Genomic DNA, 27,306 nt, shown 5'->3' with positions numbered 1-27,306 from the left:
TAATTTTATACACCTCCAATATATACTTTGTGAGTTGTCTCTTTTCCTGACTAAGGAGTCCTACTCTAATTGGTGGTTCCTCATATGGAGAATATTGAAAATCTACTCTGAACTTAAAATTATCCAATCTAAGACACTTCTGCATCCATTTCCAGCTGTTTATTCTCATCTTTCTTCAGGTCAGTCAAACAGCAAATCAACCACTCCTGTGTTTGTACTTGCTGAGGGGATGCAAACATGGTAAGCAGCAGGAAGAAAGGCTGTCTCAAAGAAGGCAATGTGATTGTCAAATACACTGACTGAAAATGAGTATCAGAACACCAACTATAGTTAATACTCTAACTTTTACCGAGACTATTATACTATGTAGTTATTATCAGATTGGCTCCATAAGCCATTTATATCCATTTCTCTCAAGTTAATATACTTGACTAATACTGTATTTGTTAGCTGATACCACATCAACACTAAGCACATCTCCATTTATTAAAATGTCTTCCATACCTATTCTGTTTAGATATATAAAAGGTTAATATTTAGTTCTATTTGAAATGCTGACCTAGCAAGAAGGAAATTAATTTGGCATTACAGCAGTAACATCAATTTCCCATGTAACTTTAGTAATGCATTTACTGGAAAGAGATTAATATCAATTCCATAAATCATTCATATGCTTTTTCCGGAGTTTGAGACATCTGAGTAATGTCATATATGTTAACTGATATCACTTTGTCTGTGCTACATCCATTAATCTATGCCCAGGGTCATCATTAAAAAATAAAACAAAAATACGAAATCAATCATTTGTTCTTAATTTTTAGGTGACTTCTAACCTGCAGTAGCCCACAAGTATTGATACGCTGATAGAATAACACTGCTTTGAACTGGGAACAGACATTTTCAGAAGTGGGAAACATTTGTTAAATTATCCCTGCTGGAAGCAATAACCACTTAATATCTTTATGTGAAATATGGTATAAATTACTGCCAACGAATAAGAAAATAACTAAAATAAACTGTTTCATTAATCAGATACACCTCAATGCCACAAAAGTAGGCTGAAAACAGGCATCATCGCTAATTATAATATATCAACACTCGTTTATTTTGCTTCTACACTGCATGTGAGCATTCTTATAGAAGTGAAAGCCAAAAGAATCTACCAGATCTAGTGAATTTAGCTAAACAGAGCTTACCATGGAATAGGAAATTGGAGCAAAAATAAGTTCTTGCTGCAAAAAAGTTTAGTCTGCTACTGGAAAGGTTTAAATGTTCTGGAAGACAATAACTTAAACAATGATTTTTTTTTTAATTTTTTATTACAGTGGCATTATTACCTGTGTTTGTATTGCTTTATTCACCTTCTAGAATATTATAGCAGTGCCAGTGAAATCAATTTGAAAGAAAGGTATTTCTGTTCCTTTAAATGTACACATGGTCAGAATCAGTTTGTTTGACAATTTTGGAAGCATATTAAAATGGTACATTAGATAGACAAAATGTGACTACTTTCTATGGTGAGCTTCAGTTTTTCTTCATCCATAATGCTAAAAGCATCATCTTCTGTATTATTGTAATTTCCATTTTTTAACTTCATGCAAACAAAAATTCCCATTTCAGAAAATGTCTTATAACTCAAATTTTGTACTATTTTTCCAATCACAAGTAAGATTACTCTCAACTAATATTACCTTAAAAAAGTTACATGTCATGTCTTAGCAACTGGGGTGCAAACATACCCAAAAGGCAATCATCCTATACTACCTTTGCATTTGTTTAAAAGATATCTTTGGTGGTAAAACTTAATGGCCTATTTCATGCCTGTAAGTGGCTACAATGAGATCAGTGAGATTACAATCATTTACTGCAACTTTGAGTGTTGCATATAGGGCTTTATACATGCATTATCCTATTTTTGAAATATAGCAAGATAATTAAAACCTCAACAAAAATGATACAAGTGTTTTTCTCAGTCACATGAGATCTTCTAGTACATCCCATATCTTAATTTTTTTTACAGCTGATTGAAACCGCTTTCATCAGCACTGAGTTTTTATCAAATTTCTAATATGAAATATTTTATAAACCAGCTGCAGGAAAAGGCACATCAATGTTTGTGAAACCTATTCACTGTAAGGTGGTGGTATATCTATCAACATGATAATATGAGGCTTACAGTAATTGAGGTTAAATCTAAAATTTTACAGAACTTTAATTACAACCTTTTGAACATAAGCCACAATACACAAATTACCCAATCACAACATTTTTTCTCATAAAAAATAAGAAACCATCCAAAGGATGGAAGATTTAATGACTCTTGGCGGAGTTCCACTTTTGGTTGAAATGAGAATAAAAGCAGACGGCAGCTTCATTTCTAATTTCAAGAAACACAGTATTTTTAACATTTAAACAGCATTATATTTGAATAATAAGCCAAAATATGTATTTTCAAAACCTTATTAAAAAGCCTCTGTATTTAACAGTATGAATACTGAGATTTAAGATCTTCTGTGAGCCAATCTTTCTCCTTCAATCCTCAGATATAATGACAAAGAGAGCAATTTGAGCCACAATCACCAGATACTGTCAGGTTAGGGAAATTAGAGTTTTGGTTTTTGTTCCTTCCTCTATCGCCATAATTGTCCTTGCAACTCAACACCTAACAGTCCTGCTTCCTACAGCATCCTTCCAGGCAAGACAGAATTTGCTGTGGTTAACCCAGAAGTATGTACAGGCCAGACTGACCAACCAACACTCTTTTGGCAGCAGGCAATCCGGATGATACCAAAGGAACAATATATGAATTCTCCTTGCTTTGTTCTTCAATAAGGGCACATCTGGCAGCCTCAACAGTTTTCATTTGCCAGGTCTCTACATCCAAAATAGAGGGAAGGAAAGGACGGATCTATTTTGATTCTTCCCTCAAAGCATTCCATGACTGAGAGGCAAAGACAACTATACCTTGAAAAGCAGTCTTTGAACAGTACAAAAAATGGTCTGCAAGCCTCTCAGGTACACATATATTCTCGACTCAGAGAAAATTTGATCCTATCAAAGGACTATGATCAGTGCAGTGAGCAAGATGATTGTTCAGTGGATGGCATCTCTTACAGACTATTTGAAGGTTGTAGAAACACAGTTTGAATGCATGCCAGTGTGTGCCATGCTTTGTACCCTCCTAGAACATGCTCTACACAGAATTTCAAAGAACAAGCCATCCATGCTGTCTGATGGCACCCTCTAGAGTACTCCAAAAATCCAGCACGCTTGTGGTTTCTCCTGATTTATATGAATTTATTGTGCAAGGTAGACAGTCTGAACAGACAGGAAAAACAGTAAATCACCAACATTCTCTGAAGACAACATTAATTCAAATCTGTAGATTTCAGTCTCTCCTTGTTTGGTGGTCCATTTCAGAGCTACAGGATTATTTCTAATATCTTACAACATTGTACTCTGGCCTGTTCAGCCATGCTTTGGGGCTTGGAAGAGAGTAATAATGTCACTGGCAGCTATAGGTTCATCTTTTTATCTGAGTCCTGAGATAAAAAAATATTTCTGTACACTGCATAAGGTATGGTCAAACCCTTGAAGTTCCCATGCTTCAGGATTATTGCACAAATCTTCCCTTTTGTAGAGTTAGAACATTAGACTAACACTCTTCACAAAAGGTTGAACTGGCATCTGCACCATAAAAATACTGGTTTCTTTTTAAAGACCAAGACATTTGCTTCATGTTTTCTTTGTTCACTTTGCAAAACAGATTTGAAAGGTTTCATGTGAGTCATGTAAAATTAATAAAGAATTATTACTTTCTGCAAAAGAAAGCAAAGCTGTTACATAAGTTCCCAGAAGAAAAAAAGCAGTTCTTTGTCAATGGGGGATATTATGGTTTATCATCTCCAAAAATGAACAAATAAAAACAAACCCTGGCCACAATACCAAAGAGACTACTGACTAACCTAATACCATCAGAAATACTGAGTACTAAGCCAATACAGGATAGTAGGGGCAACTAACTAAACTACATTTAAAACTAATTTATATCCACACAAAATAAAATGCCTGAAATACAATTTGCCCTGAAGAGGTTGAAGTGCCAGATTCCCTGACAAACACTGAAGTTTGGGCTTGACACAATTAGGAGGGACTTCTTCATATAGCAGGGCTGGATACAAACGTTTCCTAGAAGCATTTTATTTTGCAAAATTCTTTTTTTTTGCAGAGCAGAGGATAAGAGAAAAATTTACAGAGCGTTGCATTGCTGCAGGATAATTTGATAACGTTTTAATGAATGATAGCAAAAAGAAACATACAATTCAAATATGACATTTATTACCTTTAAATAAACTCTGTGCAGAGAAAACTGTTTCTATTCCAACCCAAAACTAACTCATGTTTCTTGGGAAAATTGGCATCTAAAAATTACATTCTGACATATGAGTACATGAAATCTAAATTTTTACCAGTTTTCTTTGTGCTAATGATAAGTGAATGTGAAAAGTTTCTATTGGACTCATATATTCTTAAATATTAATAAAGACAACAAGGAAGACTCCAGTTGTTAGAATATTAGCTTGAACTATGGGAACACAAATTCAAATTCCTTAGGTATTTGCAAGTTGATTATATTCTCTCTGCTTCACTCCTCCATCTGTTATTTATAAGATAAATGATTCAACCTCTATTCTTCCTTTTCAATTATTTATTTATTTTACAGTAAATATTCTTTCCCTAATATTAAATTCATCTAGAGTAAGTAAAGTGCAAGCTACAGTCTGGTTAGCTAGCTCATCTGAACAGGATCTGGAGAGTACAAAGGATCACAAATTTAATAAAAGTCAGTAGTGCCATGCTATTGTGACAAAGATTAGACTGCGTCACATAGCAGAAGTAAATAGATTGCAAGGCGTACCATGCAATAAAGTCTACAAAGTATTGGCATCAGCATATCTGAGTATCATGTTCATCTAGGATCACTGCACATGAAGAAAGGCAAGGAACAGCTGGAAATGGTCCAGAGGAAATAAAGAATGATAGGAAATTTGGAAAATGTGTCCAGTGAGGAACTATTGAAAAAATAGCAGTTATTTAACCTGACGAGTGAAAGGTCAAGGGAAGATAACAGCTTCCCAGTACGTCAAAGAAAGGAATAATCTGCTTTCTGTACCTATAGTACTAGAAAAGAACTAATGCATTTTTGGTAAGAACATCTCTCGCTGAAAGAAGTCTCTTATAATGAGCAAACAGCATCATCCGAGTGGATTGCTGCTTTCTCATTGAAACTTTCCTTACTGAAAGACTCTTCAAGAAGGGAAGATAAATATCTGTCAGGAATAGTAAAAGTAGTATATTTTGCTTTTCAATAGAAGAGTAGACTAAAAAAGAAATAGCAGTGTCTATTTCAGTTCAATTTTTATGATTTTATAAAAACAAGGTCCTTCTAAACATGGACATTGCTTCTAAAATGAGCATTGCTTTTTAGACTACATGAAAACACACCTCTGCCTCAAATTCACACTCCTCAACACTACTAAATACAATAATGACAGCCATTACAAAAAAAAAAAAAAAGTATAATAAATAGCATTTCTTTTATATGTGTTAATGTACCTCCTGTTTTCTACAAGTTTAATATTCTTTCTCTGTTCTGAAAAGGTACATGCTTACATTTCTGCAATATAAAATCAAAAAGTCATTGAAAAATAAGCCTAGAAGTGAACCTTCAATTTTATCAACCAAATATTTCCAGAAAACACAGAATGTAAAAATGGGAAAGACACTTCTGGAATTGCATTTAATATAGCTTATAATTTGAAAGGAAATCATCCAGTTACTCTCTATTATCAGTGTCCAGACAGCTTTGCTTCATCCTGTCATAGTTTCATCTGAACCATGACCACTTTCAGTGAAAAACTCCAGCCTGCAGGAGTTCAATGCTCTCAGTGTGGTCCTGTGTGGAGCCAGGAGTTGGACTCCATGACCCATGTGGGTCCCTTCCAAGTCAGAATATGCCATGACTCTATTAAATGCTATATATCACTGTTTGGTTGATAGCAGGGGCTAGACTGTATCCTTAATAACAATTTGATCAAATATTCAATAGTCAGTTAATTTGTTTTGACCCATTAAGTTACTATAAACAATTATTTAGCTGACATATAACAATAAAGTGAATTTACAAATTAAGTAAACACATTATTAGTATTCTTGCAAATACATCGTCATCATGCAAAAATAAATGAAGTTATTAATTTTATTCATATTTCTATTTTGGAGGTGTCTGAATATGCAAAGCAGCATCAGAGACTCATCATGCTACAGTGTAAACAAACACAGTATTTCATATAGCATCTGCCTCTACCACATGCTATAACTGTCAAATTAAGAACAGTACCTTTGAACTATATCAGAGCTTTTGTTTGTTTGTTTGTTTGTTATAGTTTTGAATACAATTAATTTTTTTGTTCAAAAATTGCAATTTAACCACCACGGTATTATTCACATTACTTCACAAATAATTTCATGGCTGCAATTGATGCTTCTTTTCACTGCACAGCAGCTTCATACAATACAATCCACTAAATTTCTTAACTTGGCCAATGGACAAATTTCATAAACTGTTTTCAGATTTAAATCAATAACTTTTCTGAAATAGCATCCAAAATATTTTAAGAAACATGGTAATAATGTTTGAACTTGCAGAGATACACACCAGAAATAAGATACTCTTTAGCAGTAACTGTATCATTTACACCTTTGACACAAAATAATCAAAGAATTTAAATAACTCAATTTAATATTTATCCAGGAACTGGCAGCCACTATTTTACCCTGAGGCATGTAACTCTTCATAAAAACCTCATTTTACATGACACTCTAGCAGTTTTGGCATTGCTAGCATCTCTCACATAAACCATGCTGGAAACTATGGTTTATCTTGCCAAGTGCCTTTTGTACATATGGTGTTTAACAGCACTCTGCAGGTCTGTAAGCCAGTAACAATGGATGTAAGCTAAAAAACTGGAGACAAGCATATATGTAACATAAAAATATAAGATGAGCTGTGTGTTCATATATATTATTAATCTATATACCTCCACACACTTATAAATATACTCGATTAAATTTATATAGATTAGTACACTAATTATAACTCTTGTAAAAACAGTTTCTTTCCATTTGAAATAGCTTCCTAAAAAACTAAATCTGCTCCCATTGACATCAGAGGCAGAACTTACAACAACCTCAGCAATACAGAATTCAGCCACAAGAAACACAAATACGAGACATATTTAAAGACAACACATATGCATTTATAAGATTTGTTAACTATGTAAGGATGGGCTTGGTACTTTGCCAGGTTATACTCTACAGCACACTTCAGAATTATTATAACATTTTTAATATCCTGAATCTTCAATTAGATGTCCACAAATACTACATTTATAATAATGCATATAACACTAGAAGAAAACCCATTTATTTATCTACATTCAGTAAGAGACATAGAGCTGATGGAATGCATATTGTAGGTAGTAAACTTCACATCCTTTCTTACATTTGGGCAGTCTGATTCTATGCCATCCTCTGAAGCAAATCAGTGAGTAAAACAGTATTTGATACAAATGTTTAAAATTAGGATGCATTTTATGAAAATGAGTGATACATGTGTTACTGTATTGACAGTTCAGTAACATAAAGGAGTGCTGAAAATGCTTACCACTTTCAAAACAGGCATCGAATACAAGATGTCCTTTTTTAGGCTGTCCAGAATAACCAGCTGGGAGAACAGTGTACTTGTTCACATTCCCTGCTATGATTTCATCACCTCCTATGTCACTACCTGTGGCAGAAAAAGCAGAAATAAAGCATAAGCATAAAAACAATTTAAAAAAGAGTAGTAGATGGATTCACTTTTCTAAATAACATAGAATTTGCACCAGTCAATGAGCTCTTTCTTTTCAAATTTCAGTTCAGAATTTGTATAAAATAACACTGTATATTAAAGCTTCTCTAACAAACCACACAGCCTGATTTCTTGCGTTTCTGTGTCCTACAGCTGAACACTTTCCTATGCAATGAAGCTTAATTCTCAGTTGGATCTACTTTGCTTGACTGGAACTCTCTAATATGTATATTTTGCATGGGCTCTCCAGAACTGAACACCTATTGAAACATATTCCTATGGGCATTAATGGGATCTTCCTGTATCCCACTGCCTGTTTTCATGCATCTTATTATAAATGTAGAATCTCCAAAACCAGTTAAGTCCCACTCCCATTTGAAAATGTGAAGTTATTAGAAGGGAGAGAGAGATTCATCGAGAGGTGATCATGCAAACATTGCTTTCTCAGCAAACAAGGCTCAGAAAAAGAACTTGAGTAAAGAAAAATGTCAAAGGTACACTTTTTATTTCAAAATAAAATATATGGGGACATAAATTTTCTACACTACCATGCAACTTTTGTTAAAATACACCATTAATGTATATATTGAAAACCCTCTCCTCTCAGTCAAATTACACTGTCAAGTAAATTACAGTGTGCACAAACTTTGTTTCCAAATTGGAATGCAAAACACAGTGATTTTTTTTCATTTGAGAAATGTAGAAGAAAATAATTTAATATTTGTATATTGCATTATACATTTTAATGAAAGAGATATATAATAATATAATTAGCTGTTCATTCTTCCGACACTGGCTCATCATTTTCTTCATTATTTATGGTTTGGACAAAAATATTTAACAACAGAACAACTATATTCTGTGTTAGAGAAAACTAGAATTAAACTTTATGTCTTCAAGTGCAGAAGGCTTATGATGGAATAATGGGATGATAATATCTTATTTCACTCTGATAAATACGGCTACTGAGGCTTCTAGAAATAGACTTTTGGTCTGTACTGATTTTTTGACATTTAAATGGGTTATAGGCAATGATGAATGTGACATAAAGCTCAATTTGTTTTATTTTTATATTGAAAACTATTTCACACAAATGTTACAAGCAATTCATATTGCCCTGAATGATGAAAACAGCTTATTAATTACAAGTGACCTTTCCATACATAAATGTATTCCACCTCTTGAGGCAAAACACCTTAGTTGAGGTAACAAATTACATCAATGTGTTAGTGACACCACAGCTAAAGGGTCTGGCAGCCTTTCCATTATGCACCCATATTTTCAAAGGTATATAAATCCCATATTAAAAATTATGCATATCTATGTCAACACTTGGCATATAAATTTGCAGTCTTCCAGGGAAGAAATTTGGAACTTAGTTTCTTTGAGAAGTCCAGTAACAGAACAAAGAGAATTTGGATCTTTTCTTATTTTATCATAATATAAAAATTGAGAAATAAAACAGTGTGGTGTTTTTTAGCTAAAATATTATTTGCAACCTCAAGATTATTTGTTTTAGAATGAATGATTACCCATAGATAGCAATCTGTGGGTAATCACTTACTTAATATTTTCAGCTGTATGTTTTTTACTCTGCAGAGCCTAGAAGCATTGCTGATATCTTTTACTCAAAGGCTGGTAACTTCAGAGACAGACCTACACTAGAGCAGGGCATCTGTATGTCTGTATGGCCACGATCATGTCACTCAATACAACTCATTGCTATGAATGGCTCAGCCTCTTATTAATAACAGCAGCCACAAAAACAATCTCCAAAATTGCAGTTCACAGCCACTTTGGTTAAGAGACCCCATGCATCTGCAGCAGTTAGTCAAAATGACCTTTGCAATCCAACACAACACATCCAAAATACAAAGAAAATTCAGGGAAAACCTGCAGATCTCCCCCAAGAATGCCAGAGTATCCAAGGACTGAAGGGAAAGATGGGAGGCGGGGAGCCAGCTGAGTACAGCAGCAAGAAGACTGAACTCATCTCGATAAATGCTCACTTGCATGTCTCCACTGTAAGCAACACCCTTCTTCTAATTCTTAAAAGATTGCTGGGAAATACCACTTAGATGAAGATGAAATGAGGAAAGATAACACAGTACCGCTACTTTAAGACAACTGTAGGACAAACAGGCAGAATACTGCACAACAAACAGCATTATGACCTGTCTGGCATGCCTCCCTTACCTGATAAAGAAAATGCCTGAGCTGAGCTTGTACTGCTGTACTAGAGATGATGAGACATGGCTTCACATTTGTCTGTTCAGCAGATGCAGCAAGTGCTGATACTCCATTACAATATTTAGATGGTGAGAACAGTGTTACGTGGTGCTGTAAGACCTCTCCCCTTCATGATGGGGGAGCCCCACATAATGCTCCTGGCTGACGACAAAGACGCATGACTGAACATTGTGGGGAAGGGAAACAAGCACTTCAATCTCAAACAAAATTATAGGGGAAGAAGATAATTAACTGAAGAACATATTGCATTATTCTCAAGAACAAGTTGTCCTTTGAAAAAAAGGTTAGATAAGAAAAGCAAAGGCAAAAGTAACTTAGCAATGAAATTTTCTCATACTGTGGGTCTTACTTTGTCAATTATTTTTCTTATAAGTTGAAAGACAGGTGGTTATTTTATTCTAATTCTTCATATCTTTAACACCTGGAGCCTCCAGCAAATCCCTAGGATTTACTTTTAACACAGTATTAAACTTTAATGGCAATTTTCTATCAAGAATAAAATCTGTAGGTATATGAAATCTCTGTTAGTCACTATATGAGGTTTTAAAATAAAATCTGGACAGTGTCTTTGGGTGCCTGCATTCATCACCATTGTCACTGTGGATAAACTTCCCATCAAAATAGTGAAAATGAACAGAATCAGTTATAAGGAACAGGGGTTCTTAGCAAGAAGAGTTTGGAAACTTCGAGAGCTTCTTACTATCCTCAAGTTCAAAGAGTAAAGCAAACAATTTTTTAATTTAGGGAAAACTGAAAACAGTATTTGCTGTAGTAAATATCATACAAATTTAGGTACATTTTCTGCAAAAAAAAAAAAACCAAAACCTGCAGCATCTTGAGAAAGTAAGTAATAGTTATTCCCTGGACTGGGTAAACAATGAACACACTTCCAGCTGTGATGAACTTCAGAATCCACAGAGATGGCAGCAAGCAGCTACCCCCACGCTGCATTATGTACAGGTGAACACAGCCGCATGAAAACAGACACAAAAATTTGCCTGGATAACCCACATGATACTTATAATCAGGCTTACTGCCTAACAAGGATAAGCAAGTGGAAAGGTAAGAGAACATGACAAGCTGCAGCTGATATTTGTGGAATTGTTTCTTTAAATATTACAAATGTCATGAAGATGCCTCTCAGCTCATTCTAGTTGCAGGACCATTAGGATACTTGCTGTTGTTCGCAAAAGAGAATTACTACTGCTGCTAAGTTACCACTCTTTACAATAGGATGAACAAACAAATTAATTTCCAAATATGCTGATTTTCAATTTAATTTTACCTCTTCTGTACAGCCAAAATGTAAGTGCTCAGATGTCCAACAGTAGCTCCTAATAGCTTCTGAGTGTAACAAGTCTCTAGATGAATCTTGTTCAACTTATGTTTTGGACTAGCAACTATTATGAAGGATACATCAATAACAGTGTCCTCTCCACCAATCAGAAAACTGCAAACAGCATAATTCTGTCAAAATTCTTTTATATCTGCATTTATAGAAACCCCAAGAAATCTAAGCTGTTAATAGCTCATTATGTTCCACTTTTCTTTGAATATTTTAATTAAAAGATTTACATAACAATGTTCCTAAGCTTCCGCAGCACTGGTAAAACTTCTGTCTGCTACCAATTCTGAATGCTCCATAGCTATCCTAAAAATTCCACAGACACCAGCAGTCACAGACTTGGAATTCCAATTCCATGGCTTCAAAAATGCAAAGAGAAAGAAGAAAAAGCAATTGTCAATTTGGTCTTCACAACCACTCATCCTGAAGAAAGCACTGGGCATCACCCTCAGAATCTAAACACACTGCATAGTGTTGTCAATCTGAAACTTATTTAACTCACTGTCTCTGTAATCAGAAGAGAAAAGGAAAATATACATTTAGACTACAAATCCCAAGATTTTGGAAAAATACCCTGCATGGTACTAACCACGCTTCCTGTCTCATGTTCAGGTACTGTGTGCCCATACTATTCTTTGCCTACTTTACAGGTCACACAGAACAAGGAGAATGTCTTAAAACTGCATTCTCTCACAGCTTGGTCTAGTTCTAAAAAATAGTAACATCTTGTATTGTTATTTAGAAACACAGTTTGAAATGTACCATCTTTACAGTTATTGTCACTTCAATTACTTTACTCCCACAGTTTGACCAACAGACTGCTTGTCAAGAGACTGTCTCACAACACTATGAAGATATTCATAACCAAGAAAGCACACAAAATATAAGACAAACACATTTTTTTTGCAGAGATTACCAGGTGAATTCTGAATTTTGCAAAGGTTCTGAAACTTCTCAGGAAAAATAAACTGTCAGCTCACGTTATCATCTAGAAAAAGCTTATGGTAGTTTGAATAAATAAGGAGAAAGCATTGCCATTACTTGTTTTTCATTTTTGTATCAAGCTGCTTCTTCTACAGAGGCCACCAGGCAACATACCCCCTTAACCTTCTAAAAGCAATTCCTTGGCTAATGCAGCATTAACTTTTTCATTTGGGTCAGAGGGCCGAGTACACCTAAATGCCTCATGCTTCTTTGGATATACTTGTCGAAACTGATACACTTAAGCAGAGGTATGGCATCCAAGCTGAGAGTGGAAGAAGTATTTTTCTTCTATGCAAATATGTCAGCGCACAATGATCAGTGAAGATATTCATACCACGTCTCTACAGAGGGCTCGGTAGTACTGCAAAGAACATATTGCTCAAATGCTCATTTTGAGCAGACAGTAGGCCTGCCTGAAAGCAGGAACAAAATAGGACATAAAGATGCTTTGCCCATGACAAAATTGTCAACCTACTGGATGCTTAAGTATGAAAAGATGATGAGAAGTCTATACTATCTAGTCCATTTAACTAAAAAATGGATCCAGATAGAGATCCAATTATCAGTCCAGGGTCATTTATACCTCCTTTCCCAAACCAAGTGAAGAACACTGAACTGAAGACAACATCTGGCTCTGAACATCAATCCTGCATTTCCAGTGACTGGTAAACTCTTATCTATTTATTATCTAAATGTGGACTACCTCCAAGGATATAAATTCCTGTCACATACAAATGGACACTGAATTTTTTGTATCCCTTCAGTGAAACCAAAAATATCCAAGAAGATATGAACAGTTTTTCTACATGAAAGGAAAAAACAAAAAAACAAACATTCAAGTAGTGTTTCAAACACAGTAAGCAAGACAAAAAAAATATAATATCCATTACTCTTCCTACTGTATTTATGATTTCTAACCTCTCCACTGAAATATTCATCACTATAAAGGAAAAAAAGTGTTGAAAAAATTGATAATGCTAAATATGTTAACTGAAAAATATGTTTATTTAAAAACATTGAAAGAAACAGTGAATTTCATCTGAAACACTGATTTATTTTTAACAAGTATTTGGCATTTGATAATATCAAAGGTATCACATGATGCTGCAGTTGCTATAGTAGCAATACTTCCTTAAACAAAAAACAGACCAAATAAAAGCATAAAACGTATAAATTGTAAGGAATAGTGCAATGCATCACATACATCTCCAACTAGCAGAGAAAGGGTTAGGGTAAGCAATAGCTACAGAATAGCTAGTCCTCAGAACCCCATCTACAAAAAAAAAGGTGGTTGTATCAGAAAGTCCATCCTTTCTGAAAGATAAGAGATGACTTGGAAATTAGGTCTACATATGAATAATGGCAGATGATGAAATACCAGTTGAAGAATACATAGGAATTCAAGTTGTAGGTCAGCAAAAGATTATGGGAGGGAGGGGACATTCCCTACTAAGGAAGAGGAAATATGGATTCAATGGCATAAGAAGAAACTGAAGAGCTCAGGATGATGATGATGTCTCGTACTACAGATTTATTTCTCAGGATTTCATGCATTTTTTGAAATCTGTAAGCAATTGGTTTCCCAAAGACAAGGACTGCCCACAACCTGCAAAAAATACTGAGTCAAATTATGCATACAATTGCAGGGTTTGGAAACAGCCAGTAGAAAATGACAGGTAAAGGCACAAAACTGGACAAATAGTTGCAGGTTGAGCTTCTTAAAATGCTGTAAGTATTTCCCATGTTGCATAATGCTGTGAAAATTAAAACAAGAACAGTTTTTATGCACCTATTTTTGTAGTAACATGGGGAAGATGGAAGAAGTGACAGAAAAGGTAGGGAATGATCCACAGATACATGGTTCCAATATCTATCCCAGATATGGAACACTGAATAAAAGCAGGGTAACAGGCTTAAGTGAGTTCAGACACATCTATAGTGGATATTTTCAAAAGCCTTTCTTTGATAAAGCTTTTAAATGCAGAATGACTACGTACAAAGTGCTTACTGAAAGATATATTTCTGAGTAACCTCAATAGTACCAGCCAAAAGATGTTGATTCAGCTAGTTATGGTTAGATCAAATTTAATTTTAAATGCAGGCTTTCAAGAGGCAGACTCAATCCATACTTACACTGATAAAGCAACAGCAGATCTGACCTGCAGACTGTGTAGTACAATCATATTCTATTCTCTCAATATAAGAACACTACATTCTATGGAAGTCTTTTGAGAATATTGGCTTGGATATACAAAAAACTTATCAGCTGTATTTTTGCTATTTATAAAAATTACAGCTTTCACATTGACTTCCTACCACTTCTGCTGGGAATTCTGCTGATTTTGCAGGGGTTTTCTAGACCTGTATTCAAAGAGATGTCTATATCATATTTTGCTGGACGTTAGCTTGTCTGCTGGGAGCTAAAAAAAGCCCAAGGAAAGCCAGCTATAGATGGGATGCTGTGCTCAAGATAAAAAGTAAGCTATGTTCAACACAGAGGTAATAAACAGCTGTGGCTTCTAGCTTGTATGTGGCTTTTTTCTCACTCCCAAGTATTCACCAAAAGCCATCAGTTGTGGTTCTACACCAAATCATTCTTCAGAGGTATTTTGTTTTTTCAGTGTCTATTTTGTGGTTGCAGTAAATTTGTTGTGGATGGACCTGTCCAAATTAAAAAAAAAAAAAAAAAAAGTGTATTTGAATATCACCAAGTATGTCTAACTGTCAAGAGACACAAACCCAGTTCTTGACTCAACCACCATCTTTACACTAGCAATGAATACAAAATCTTACAGGGGAACACATAGCATCTTTGCATAGCACCATCCTTCTCTTTAACACCCTCCACTTCATGAATGATAGGAGAACAGCATGATGCTGCAACTTGCCAGGGTTAGGTGTGACAGGTGAAAATTGGGCCATCTATAAGTTCAGCGACAATTTCCATCCTGTGCGTTATGCAGCATAATTTTTGCATCTTTTTCTGGGTTGAAGTTCTATTTTTCTTGGGCCCTCAAATGTGTACAATTTAAAGATATGGTTTTATCCTTGCTTCCTGTTTACTTTTTTTTAGCAGTAGGCACATCTTCTGTCAGTCAGCAGTAGTCTTGGACACAGCAAGAAAGATTTTGATTCCTTCACTTTGGAGTTAAAATTTTCCTAATTAGAATACATCAAAAATAATTTATGGATTTTAGTACTACTTTTGGAATAACTTTTTTTCCCCAAGGTTGTTGAAATTAATTAACTATTAATTACTGCCATCATTATAATTACTCATTGAAACGATTCCTTTAAATTCTTAGTTGAGAATTGTGTCTTTCCCTCTACTTTCTGAAACAGTTGATTTCAAAAAGCAATAGTTTTTAAGCCATTGAGGATTTCTTCCACCCAAGCACTGCCCACACAAACAGCTGAAATTACTCTTTAGGTAATAAACACTACAACATAATACAGAATTTCATATCAAATTAAATCATTAGATCATTAGGGTGTTTTATTTTACTCACAAAGTACAACCACTGTGGAGCAAAAGGTTTAAGTGTTGTTTAAGAATTCCTGTTTTCTAACATAAAAATGTCAGCAAAGCAAATCTGATCCATTAAGTCTCTTGCATCAGCAATGTAGTAACAGGAACACTACAGAGAACACTAATAATAAACCATATTCAGCAGTTTTTTAACTAAGCAAATGCTACATTGATACAATATTTATAGGAATGTGAAATGCATACAAATTATTTCAAATATTCAGAACGCAAACTGAAATTCTACCTACTCAAAGACTTACATGGAGAAAGCTCTATGATCAAATTACTAACAATTAGTGCTGCTTAGAAATTAAAAAAAAAAGTGCCAGTTACGATGTTATTCTGTGCAGTTAAAAAACATCTGTCATGTAGCAGTACTATAGACTGCAGGTACAGGTAAGTGGTCCACAGGCAAGTTTATCTCACAATTTTACATGGACAGTTCACCTAAAATAATCACACTGACTTTGGATTTGTAGAGGTTATTTAAGGAATTTTTCATTCATCAAGCGTATGCTACCTCATGTGCAGATTATATGCATGAAAATACGATACCCACTTGATAGGTGTTATCCTGTTCTAAAGTTTACTGTAATCATGGAGTAGCTTTACTGCTTGTTGCAAATGAAAACACATCAGCAGACCTGTAATGAATCCAGTTGGGCTTTCTTTGGAATGGATTCCTGCTGCTCTGCTCTAATGTTTCAAGGAACTGATGTTTCTCTTGCTTTTGAAGAGATTGAAATTCAACACATTTTTCAAGGTGATTATGAAACAATACATAAAAGCAAAATCTTGCCTGTTCTCATTCACAACCGAGAGCCACTAGTTTAAATAGCTCTGTGAATTAGCAAGTAAATGAAATAAAGTCAGCTTATTTATGTAATAATAATATTCTGAGATAAGTATTTTCCAACCACACCCTTTTTAATGGTTGGTTTTTGCCACTACAAATCCAGGAAGTTATCCAGTTAACCATGCTGCAAGAAAAGGGATGGACATATCAGAAACCATATGTATCACGTTGTATAAATTTTATCTCTAATCTTAATACATTATTTAATCTAAACTAGAATCAGTCATGAAAACACATTACTGTACACATACATAGGTGAATATTTTTACTCATGAAAGAGTTGTGCTAACAATTTGGCACACAAATTGTAAAATTACTATTAAAAAACAAAACAAAACCATATTTCCTTTAAACTCTAATATTAGAAAGTATGGTACTCCAAAGTTCTTAAATGACAAACTTGCCCTGTGTTGCATTGTTAAGAAAATAAGGAGTTACTGAGACAGTGTGACAGGGAAAGTGGGATATGGGGCACATAAACGTGAATAGTCAATTCTCTGTTACTTGTAATTTGGTTTACCTCTATCGTAGATTAATTGCAGACACAGCTTGAGGCTGGAAAGACTTATTATCTCAGGTACAGTGCAACCTAAACATAGCAAGTCTGTGTCAAAGCTCTGCATGCTGACTACTTTTGGGGATTATTTGAAGAACCAGAGCTGGTTTCTATAGAATCACACCGTTCTGGAAAAGGGCAGTACAATTAACCCTCTGGAAACTAGAGTGATGTAGCATGGTGCAAACAGACAGGTGGGTCTGTTGGAGCCAGTTTGCAACCTGCAGCGCCGCTGCTGAGCAGTGGCAGCACTGCTGGATCTGAATGCATCAATTTCTTCTCCATGTTTTGCAGCACCTAATTCAACCAGGGTTTGGTGTTTTCTGTTATTGTGGTATCCTAACTCTTAAAAAAGAAAAATATAAAGATGATGCAGTCCTTTCACTGTGCTGCTCTTATTCCTAAGCAGGTGCTGCTGGAGGAGAGAGGAGCAGGAGGAAGGCAAAGGCTACGTAAGTTGCCCGGTTCTGTGAAAGATAACAGCTATCGCTATTAGTTACCTCATTTAGCAATCCTGCTTGTGCTGCAGATCTGTTTCCCAGTAAGTCCCCACGAGGAGATGAAGCCAGTGACCTTTTAGCACAGGCAGGAAGCTGAATTTAAAACTTATTTTCATGAAATTATGCTGGACTTAAAAAAAATAGTAATGCTGTGTAGGCTATATAAATGAGGTTGATCTGGTTTTGGTTTGGGCTGTTTTGTTTGGTTGGTTTTTGTTTGTTTGTTTGTTTTGCATGGGATTTCTGCAAATACAGTGACAGCAACACTAGAGGAGCTTGCAGAAACTTGTTTTACAAATTTCAGCACAAAACCTATTTAAATTCTCCATATGTCTCATTTTACTTTTTATAAATTCAAAAACCTCATCTCACAAGTGCTAATAATTAATAGGGTGCTTTGAACTTCTCTGAAAGAAAAACGTTGGGAGGCTTGAGGTAAGTAACTTTCAAAAGCTTTGATTATCTGTCAAAGAAAAAAGTGTTTGAAACATGGCTAGGAAATGGTAAACCATTAAGAGGTGGCAACTGGAATACCCAACACATTGCTGTTTCTCTTTCTTTTTCTGAAATTATATCTTCTGGCTGTATAAAAGCTTCATTAATATTTCTCAGGTTTCCTTATATGGCAAATTATGCAACAGAACATGATCAAAGCTATAAGCACCAAAAATACTTCAGCAGCTTTTCTTCAACAAATTCTTCCAGTGGGGATTGTTTCAAGCAGATAACTTGAAAAGTGGGAAATAAGGTGAATATGAGTCTAGCAGTAATATACTGTAATGATTATTATATTATTTTTCTGCAGAATCCATTATGAATCACTATAAATAAAAGCAATGTAGTTAATGGTCTTAGGGTGCTTAAAATTTACTAATAAACTTTTCTGTAAGAACTCCATGACTTTGATGTGCCTTAAATAAAGTACCCATGCTGTCAGTAACTTCTGGCAAATGTACTTGAACAAAATATATTTTGAATTTGTTTACAAATACATACTGCAGCATTTCATAAACAACTGCAAATAGCTCTTTACCATGTGGGAACATCTGCAAGCCCGGGCCCAATACCCTTACAAACTGTCTGATTTGAAATCCTTTCCAGCTGATAGGAGGACGCAGGAGGCAGATGCACTTCATTTCCCCAACACTGGGTTTCAGCTATGCGTACAGACTAATAAACTGTGAAGCTACATATTTGTGTAGATTAGGAAATAAGCTATATTGCTTATATACATGTGAACATTCAGAAAGAATTTAAGCAAGCCTAATTCAGTTTAAGAAATTAAATTTGCCTGGGAGAGCAGAAATACCAGTGACATTTGGCATTATTTTAAAGACTGAGACTGCAAGCACTAGTGTTAAAACAGTTAAGTAATTTACCCAATTTTAAATGTCCTCATGTCAAAGCTAAAGAATGAGAGTTCAGTTCCCAATACAGATTATATTTAAAGGGGAAAAAAAAAAAAAAAAGACTGTCGAACTAGTTGTCTTATTTAATTCAGCTCTTTATTTAACAACTAATGCCACCCAAAAGAAAGAAGAAAGCAGGAAGTTCTGCATTCTAGAATGCGTTCATACCATACATGATCAAAACTTTTCCAAAGAATAGTTATTCTTCGAATAATAAAAAGCTCTCCTTCAAAACAGCATCTCAGCACTATCATATTAAAGTCAGATAAATGCTTTCATTTGATCTTCATGTTCAATTTATGAGAAAGATAAAATGATTATGCAAATATTGATAGAATTTGGTTTACAGGTTACAAAATAAACAAGTACAGGCATTCTGCACTCACTCAGACCTATTCTTAAATCTTCCTTAGACAATTAATAAAGTCATATTGGAACTGAAAGAACAACGTTGATCTGGTCTTTGAAGAAACTCAACTGAATTGGCCATCTTGCCATATCCCACACTTCTGAAGGTGTGAAACATCAAAGGCCACTGAGCAGAACACTAAGAAGGCAAACCAAGAAGCACCTGTAAGTAACTCTTTCGTCTTAATCCTTTTCATTCTCCTGCAGACCTCATCCCAAGCTTGTGACATGGAGAACCCAATCACAGAAGCTGACAAACTTATGGCTTATTGCAGAAAGCTGATCTGAGAAGTTCAGAGGAACCAACCAAGAAAAGGAGTAGATTTGTAGCACTCTAACCAAACATCAGATTGGAGGAACTATTTCAATGGATTAGACCAGAAGAGTGCCCAGTAGCAGAATATGAACACTGCAGTAGACAGATGTGAAGTAATCTGTCTTCTATACAAAATCTCAGTCTCATTTGAAACACACAGATTGGATTAAGTTATGATTAAGTAATGCTAAGTATGACAGTGCAAGAAGAGTTGACAGCAGTCTTCCTTTACTTCATAGAAGGTTGAGTGTCCTCATTGTCCTCCTCATGTGCAAATAAAAGCTTAGAAATGAGCAAAACCTACTACAGAAACAAACAAAAAAAGTCTACATGCAAAAGGAATTAAAATATTAAATGATTTTATAAAGAAACAATAAGTACAATGACCAGAGTAAGAATGATTAACATTTAATTTCCTATGACAAAAGAATAAGGAAATAGTAATAAAACTGAAATACAAAATTCTTACATGATAAAAAGGTATGTTTTCCATAAAGTATAATTGATATACAGAACCTCTTGACACAGCATACTTTCAAAACTAAATTTTGAAAACACCTCAGCTGTATGTAAGCAAACAAGAAGAGCAGCACTTCCTCAACAAGTGATCCGCTTTGCTACAAAGCACAGGTAAGTTGCCTTCAGTCTTCCTGTACTGCAGATTTCTCATTTGAAAAATAGAAATAACAATATTTCAAGCTGAGAAGATAAGACAGTTACTATTTGTGTCTTCTGACTCAGGAGCAAATATATGTTGCATTTGCAAACAGTGCAACAAGTGTAACATATCCCTCCCAGAGAAATCAATGTACGTAGTTTCAACAATGTTGTCCTTTGATAGCTCTGTTCTCCCTGCAGTCTCACGGGAAAACGTAAACGTGTGTAGGTTCCAGAGCTGGACTAGGATCTCCTCAAGAATGGCTCAGGTCTGACAGAGCATGATGACATAGGAAGTAGGATGTACCATGAACAAGAATATTTCCTAGCTACAGTGTATGACATCAGCGTCAGAAATCTAAACTAGGGGCGGGTAAAGATAGAAACTTCTTTCAGAGCCTTCTATCTAAAAAATGGGTCAAGACCACAAGTTTGCGTCATTCAGTTTGCACAAGCCCCGTGAAAATGTCTTATTCCTCCCTTTGTGGCTTTTTGCATTTAAATTGCTCATCTAGTTGGCCCAGACAGCAAGGGGCCCACACATTAGAGCTACAAAATGGCCAGACAGGCATTGAAAAATCGAAATGAACATGTATTGGGTACATGCAACAAAACTTGATTTCAACACAAGCTCATGGAACCAAGGCACCTACAAGAAAATGACAGATTACCCAGCTGAAATGGACAGAAGTGAAAAAATTCATGGCAGAGTTAAAAACAAAAGCCAAATACTGTACAGATACAGACTTAAAGAGTATAGCGGGAAACACAGTGTAAAAGTAACCTTATGCAAATAATCCAGAAACAGTGAGCAAGTTCTACCACATTATGTAGCAAGTTATTGGCAAGAGCATATGCATAGGTGGATGAAGTTTGTAGGAAAGATGACAAAGTCAAATGGCCACTGGAGATGCCTTCTGTTTCATGGTGCAGTCAGAGTGGACCAGCTGAGTTTAGTACAATGTTGCACAGCAGATGAAACAAATCGCCTGCTCCACGGAAAGTTTAATGTCTAATAAACTTCTCAATGTGGTTTCAGGGGTTCATAAAGAGCAGGCTTGAAACAAGGAGTTCTGTAACCTTAGGCCAATCTACTGAGACACAGCCCTCGTGGTATTGTTTTTCAGAGTACAAGAGCACATCACATATTTCTCACTTTATTTCACCTTGAGTGGTCCAAAAATCCCAAGTCAGTTCTATGGATAATGCATCTTCCATACACATGGAGCCACTTCTGGGGGAAAAAAGCACATGCACAGCAACACAGCAGGCAAGAAAAATGAGTTTTTGGTGCAGGGATCTAGGTAATTCATGTGTATGGTGCTGTGGGCTATCAAATATTCAGAAAAGCTGTCATCACCTTTGTTTCATCCTGACAGTGTTGATAGATTTTCCTAAGTTATTTTGGGAGCTTTTATGAGTTAGAAAAGACCTCCACTACATTTTGTTTCAACAGGAGAGACCCCTGTACCTAGATAATCCATACCACACACGAAGAAGCCCAGAACTTAAGTTTCTTCCACAAATTTATCTTCACACACACAGCCACAACTATTGCCAGCGGGGTCGGAATGGGACAGCCACACAGCGCAGCCCATGCCATAAGTGAAGCTCTCCTTACAGACCAGACCCAGGGACGGGGCAGGCAGTGCTGCGGGTCAGCCCCGAGCCAGCAGCGTTGTGGCGCGGCTTCATTTCCACCCCTCTGCCCTCACCTACTATTTACTTTCCATTGCAGGCAAAGCAGGGAAGGTTTGCTGTGTGAGGCACTCCCTCCCGCCGCTCTTCGCTGTGCTCCTCGCACCACCGCTGTGGTCCCCGCTCGCGGCGCTGCCCGCCCCACACAGCCCCGCAGCCGGAGCAATCCCCGCCTGCGTCCTGAGCCGGCCCGGGGCCTTTCCCTGCCCTCAGAGCCACCTCGCCCCTGGAAGATGTCCCTCCAGGGATGGGACTTTCCCCTCCTCGCAGCTTCGTGGGCAGGTAGCTCCCTCCCTGTTCGGGGCCCCTTCTTTACCTCAGAGCTTCCCTCCCTTTCCCCGGCGAGAACACCTCCGTTCCCCGCACTCCAAGTGGGTCAGGCTTTCTCTTCCCTGCTGGAATCCCCACTCCTTCACCCCCTGGAGATGGGCTCTCTTCCCCTCTCCCCCCGCCCAGGCGCCTGCGGCTGGCACTGACCCGTCTCTGCCGTCCTGCTCCTCTCCGCCATATTTGTTGTCATTCCCTCACCCCCCCCCTCCCCCCCCCACGGCGCGAGACGCTGCCTGAGCATCGCCATGGCAACGCACGTCACCACCAGGGGAGCCCCGCTCTCCTCCTCATCTATGGCGCGGCGGGGAGGGATGGAGGGGAGGAACACCGTGCTCCTCCTGTCCGGGAGAAGCCATCCCGGCGCACGGCAGCGGGCTGCGGTCGCTGAGTTGCCGCTGCCGCTGTCTCCCAGGCCGGTGGATGGGGCCGTCGGGGCGCCCTCATCCGCTCTGCTGCCGGGCCGGGAGGCAGAGGTGTGCCACCACCGCGGAGCCCACACGGAGCTCCCGCTCCTCTCATTGATGGCCACTTCATTTTTTAGGGCAGCCCGGTGGGGGACTTCATTACGAGTGCGTGTGTTGCCCGTCTGTCTCTTGCCCATATGGCAAATACAGCCAGGCTGCCCGGGGATGGGAGGGCTCCTGCGTGCGCTGCAGGCCCACTGGGTGACACCCACCATGTGGCGAATGCGGCAGTGAGTTCTGTGGTGCAGAGGGGCTAATTATGTGTGTGTTTCCCCAAAGACTGGGTCTGATCATGCATGTGTCACTAACTTAATGCAAACCTGAGACAAAACCTTCGGCACGTGTCCTCGGTGCAGACAAGCTCCGAGCTGTCAGAAGTGAAGTTAGTCATGGGACAAGCAGGGTCATAAGTGCAAGATCCTTGAGGCACGTATATTTGCCTACATGGACAGGCATGAGGGATGAACACGCTCCATTCTGAGTGGCTAACTGAAATGGGAAGTGTGTGTGCAATGCTAAGCAATGGAAATGGGCTGCACTGTTTATGGCTACATAAACATTTATGTGTTTGCTTACTTACACCTAATAAATAAATGTTACCACAGAGACCAGTGACCTGTTAGTGAAACACTTCAAGCCTAAAAACCCAGGCAAGTGAAATTGTATCTTTCTCCAACTAATGTGCTGTTATTTAAACAGTACTTTACTCTCTGTCTTCCAATCTGTTGTGTGCATTTTCTACTCCAGTGCAACACCTCATAACAAGACTCACGTGGTTCTACACAGATAGATTTTTCTGTAGGGTTTGTTACCTCTTCTTCTTTCTGATTTTCCCTGTTGCTTTTTTGTTTGTTTGGTTGGTTGGTTGGTTGGTTGGTTGGTTGGTTGGTTGGTTGGTTTTTTTCAGCCTTGTCGATTCTTCCTTCAGTTCATTCTTCCCTTTTTCTCTTCATTCTCAACATATTTCTGTGCCACACAGTCAGAATTTTTCAAACACAGCCCTATTCCTGCGACAGTGACTGAAATACCTGTCTAAATAGTGCACCTAAGGGGCTTTATGACGGGGTTAGAAGTTTTGTTGGAACATGGATATTGTTCATTGTTTTGTGCCGGCACTTAAAAGCCATCAATGGACATCTAGATTCAAGCTCTGGAAAAATAATGTCTATATTTCTTCAGCCTTTGTAAACTACAGGTGGTAACTAGGATACTGCAAAGGCTGGTTTGTCTCACTGCTGACAATGAATTGTGGTGAGCACCCCGCCCCATGCTCTTTCTTCACACCATTACCCTGGGCTAGCAAATCTCCCAGGCCTTGTTTGTTGTTTGGCAAATGATCCTGGGAGACTTCACTTCAGATTATGCTGTATGTGTTCTCTTCTGTCCATTTAGACCTCATTGATGACTGCCTATATTAAATGTTCTGCATATTAATTGGAAAACATCTGTAGCACTGATTCAAGCTTTTAATGTCCTCCTCTGGAAACCCTCCACGCATTACTGTACCTTCTGGCTGTCACAAAAACTGCAGACCTAACTTGATTGCTTTTCCTCTTTATTTGTGTAGCCTGCTATCAGCTCTGGCTTTCTCCCTGCAAAGTTGACCATCAGTAGCTAGGGCAACTTTTTTCATTCTGCTCATCTTTTATCCTGTCTGTCTAACTTCTTTTATCTAGGTTCCTGGGTAGCCATGACCCAGTCCTTCTTAAAATACTTTCCCATAACACTCAGCTCTTCGTTCTTTTATCTAAACTTTCCTTTTTTATCTAAGTCTTACACAGTTCTGTCCAAGTCTGCAGCTATAGTCTGGTTTCTTATGTCCCCAAGTCCCCTATCCCCTTTGTTCTACTTGCTATTCCAGCTTTAGTGTCCCCTCATCCATATTTCATTCCTATCTATTAATAGTCAGATAGCATTTTTCATCTGTAAATTTCTAAGAATTAAGAGCCTGTGGAGAAACCTTCCAAATCAGTTCTTGGTATGACCTTCTCTTTATTCACATTTCTCTGACAGTCTCACTTCCATGGTGACCACAAATACTAATCTGAAGGCCTTTTGCCTCCAGCTGCCATACTAGTAAGTCAGATACTTGTAGGTGTATTGAAATCAGAGAGATCTGAGGAAAGCACTTTCTTTTTCAGTCAAATTAGCTTTTCTGAATTAACATACTTGAAAAACCTAGAAATGCCACGCTCAGGTTTTTTTTTAGTCAGAGTTTAATGCTATGTTATAGTCACCTCACCAAGCTGAAATGATGTTAAATATAGATGATATGCAGTCTTTCCAAAAACAGTAAGCTAATTTGACTTGAGAGAAGAACTGGAAAGTTCATATAGAATGTTCTTTTGAAAAAAGAAAGATACCTGAACAGGGTAAACTTAAAGAATAAGGACTGAAAAATGAGGGAAAGGATGCTCAGGAGGTGCACTTGTTTGTTTTTACTGATGCATTTTCAAAGCGTGTGAAAATATGTTAGGGTCCTCTTTAGTATAAAGATTCTGTCTTCAGTCCCTTCCCTTCCAAAGCTAATAACCTAATTCTGGACATAATGAAACAACAGATAGTAACGGAATACCACTGCAAAAAGCTATCTCCTTGGTTATCTTCACATTTATTATTTCAACCATATTCTTTATTTTATTATATCCCTCCTTCAATATCTTAGCAAGAAAAAGCTACTTTTATGGCTCTTCACAGCTTATTCCCACCCTATTATCTTTTAATATCCTATAGAGAAATCAACGTCTTCCCCCCACACATTTCATTCAGTAATAACTCTACTTGTTACATTTTCAAACCAGCACCTTCTTGCTTTCGCTCACTGCTGCTTCTCACTCCCACTCACCTAATTTTTCTCTTTTGAATCCCTCCCTAAAAATCTCCTGTGCTGTGATGTCTACTGAAGGAATGGTAATAAATAGTCAGCTGTGTCCCAAGATTACTGTCTGTCATTGTGACTAGTGTTGTCTCATTCTGATCTTTGGCATCAGCTCGTGCTGGACTCAAAGTGACTTGAGGCAGGCCCTTCTTTTTGCTGTGTTAGATATAGGTTCCCAGAGCGGACTCTTAAGAAATGTTATATAAACAAATAAAAATAAACTGCAGTAATAGAAATACAAGTGGAAATACTGGCCAAGACCAGGAAGATTAGGCAATTATTCAGCTATGATTCATCAGCTTAGACAAATTTGCATAAAAATTAATGTGACTGACAACTCTGTTTTAAATATCGAGGAAGAAATTATTTTTCTAAATACGGATTTGTGCTATCTTTCTGTTTATTTATAGTCTATCAAAACTTGAGGAGCACGCTTTCCTTCTATTCTTCCTTGTATTTAAAATATTAGATATTCGATTGTTTTGTTTATCTTTTGCCATAGCCCACAATACTATATGGCAACTAAGGAATTTGAGACAACACCACAAAAGCAAATAAAGGAACAATTATTTCTAATCACATTTTTTTCTTAACATGAAGATAATTCAAATATGTCAAAGATTCATTTGCATTGTGCATTCAGTATTTCCAGTTCAGCTGGGGATGGCTGCAGTCAATGCATACCTGTTGAAATCTCAAATATCTTCCAGATAAATCAATGAAAACTCAATTTTACAATCCTGATAATTTCAGAGTGCTTAAAAAATAGGTGAATTAAGAAAAAAAAAAAACTTCTTTATACATAGAAAAAAAGAAGTTGAGAAGGGGCAATACCGGTTTTTCACAGATTGTTCTTAAATGACTGTCAAGGCTGGATGAGAATGGAAAGTTAGAATATTAATGCACAGGTTTTGCAAGCATTTCAAGCACCTCACATATGGTGTATGGTACAGTAATGTTTTTGAAAGTGGTGATATAAAAAATCTAAGTGCAATTATATAGAAATCAGATAGAACATTTTTATTTTATTATTTTCCCAATGTAGAAAAAGTAGTGCATGCACTTGAGTACACCTAATGCAGGTACTTCAAGTTTGTTTTATTTCTGTCAGAGAAAAGGCCATGTTTCTGCTAGAAACAGGCCATCAACATGGGCTGTGAAGGCAGAGCAGAGGAGGTACAATCCAAATAAAAGAAAATACATAACAAAATAAA

At 37.0% G+C, this 27,306-nt stretch overlaps 1 protein-coding gene across 1 annotated transcript in view; it reads right to left on the bottom strand.

The window, feature by feature from the left end:
- LOC136050322 (BEN domain-containing protein 5-like) overlaps positions 1-22,933 on the bottom strand; it is an 842,375-nt gene extending 819,442 nt beyond the window's left edge. Inside the window, exons 1-2 of the mRNA XM_065739166.1 lie at positions 22,898-22,933; positions 7,727-7,849 (exon numbers count right to left, since the gene is read on the bottom strand). Coding sequence (XP_065595238.1) covers positions 7,727-7,849; positions 22,898-22,928 — 154 coding nt within the window. The 5' untranslated portion in view covers positions 22,929-22,933. The remainder of the gene's footprint in view (positions 1-7,726; positions 7,850-22,897) is intronic.
- Positions 22,934-27,306: the final 4,373 nt, after the last annotated feature.

The sequence above is a fragment of the Cyrtonyx montezumae genome, unplaced genomic scaffold (genome assembly GCF_038088225.1).
Source record: "Cyrtonyx montezumae isolate F1298 unplaced genomic scaffold, pur_monq_1.0 scaffold_1, whole genome shotgun sequence".
Classification (NCBI taxonomy): Eukaryota; Metazoa; Chordata; class Aves; order Galliformes; family Odontophoridae; genus Cyrtonyx; species Cyrtonyx montezumae.
This window is presented reverse-complemented; position numbering and strand designations above follow the sequence as displayed.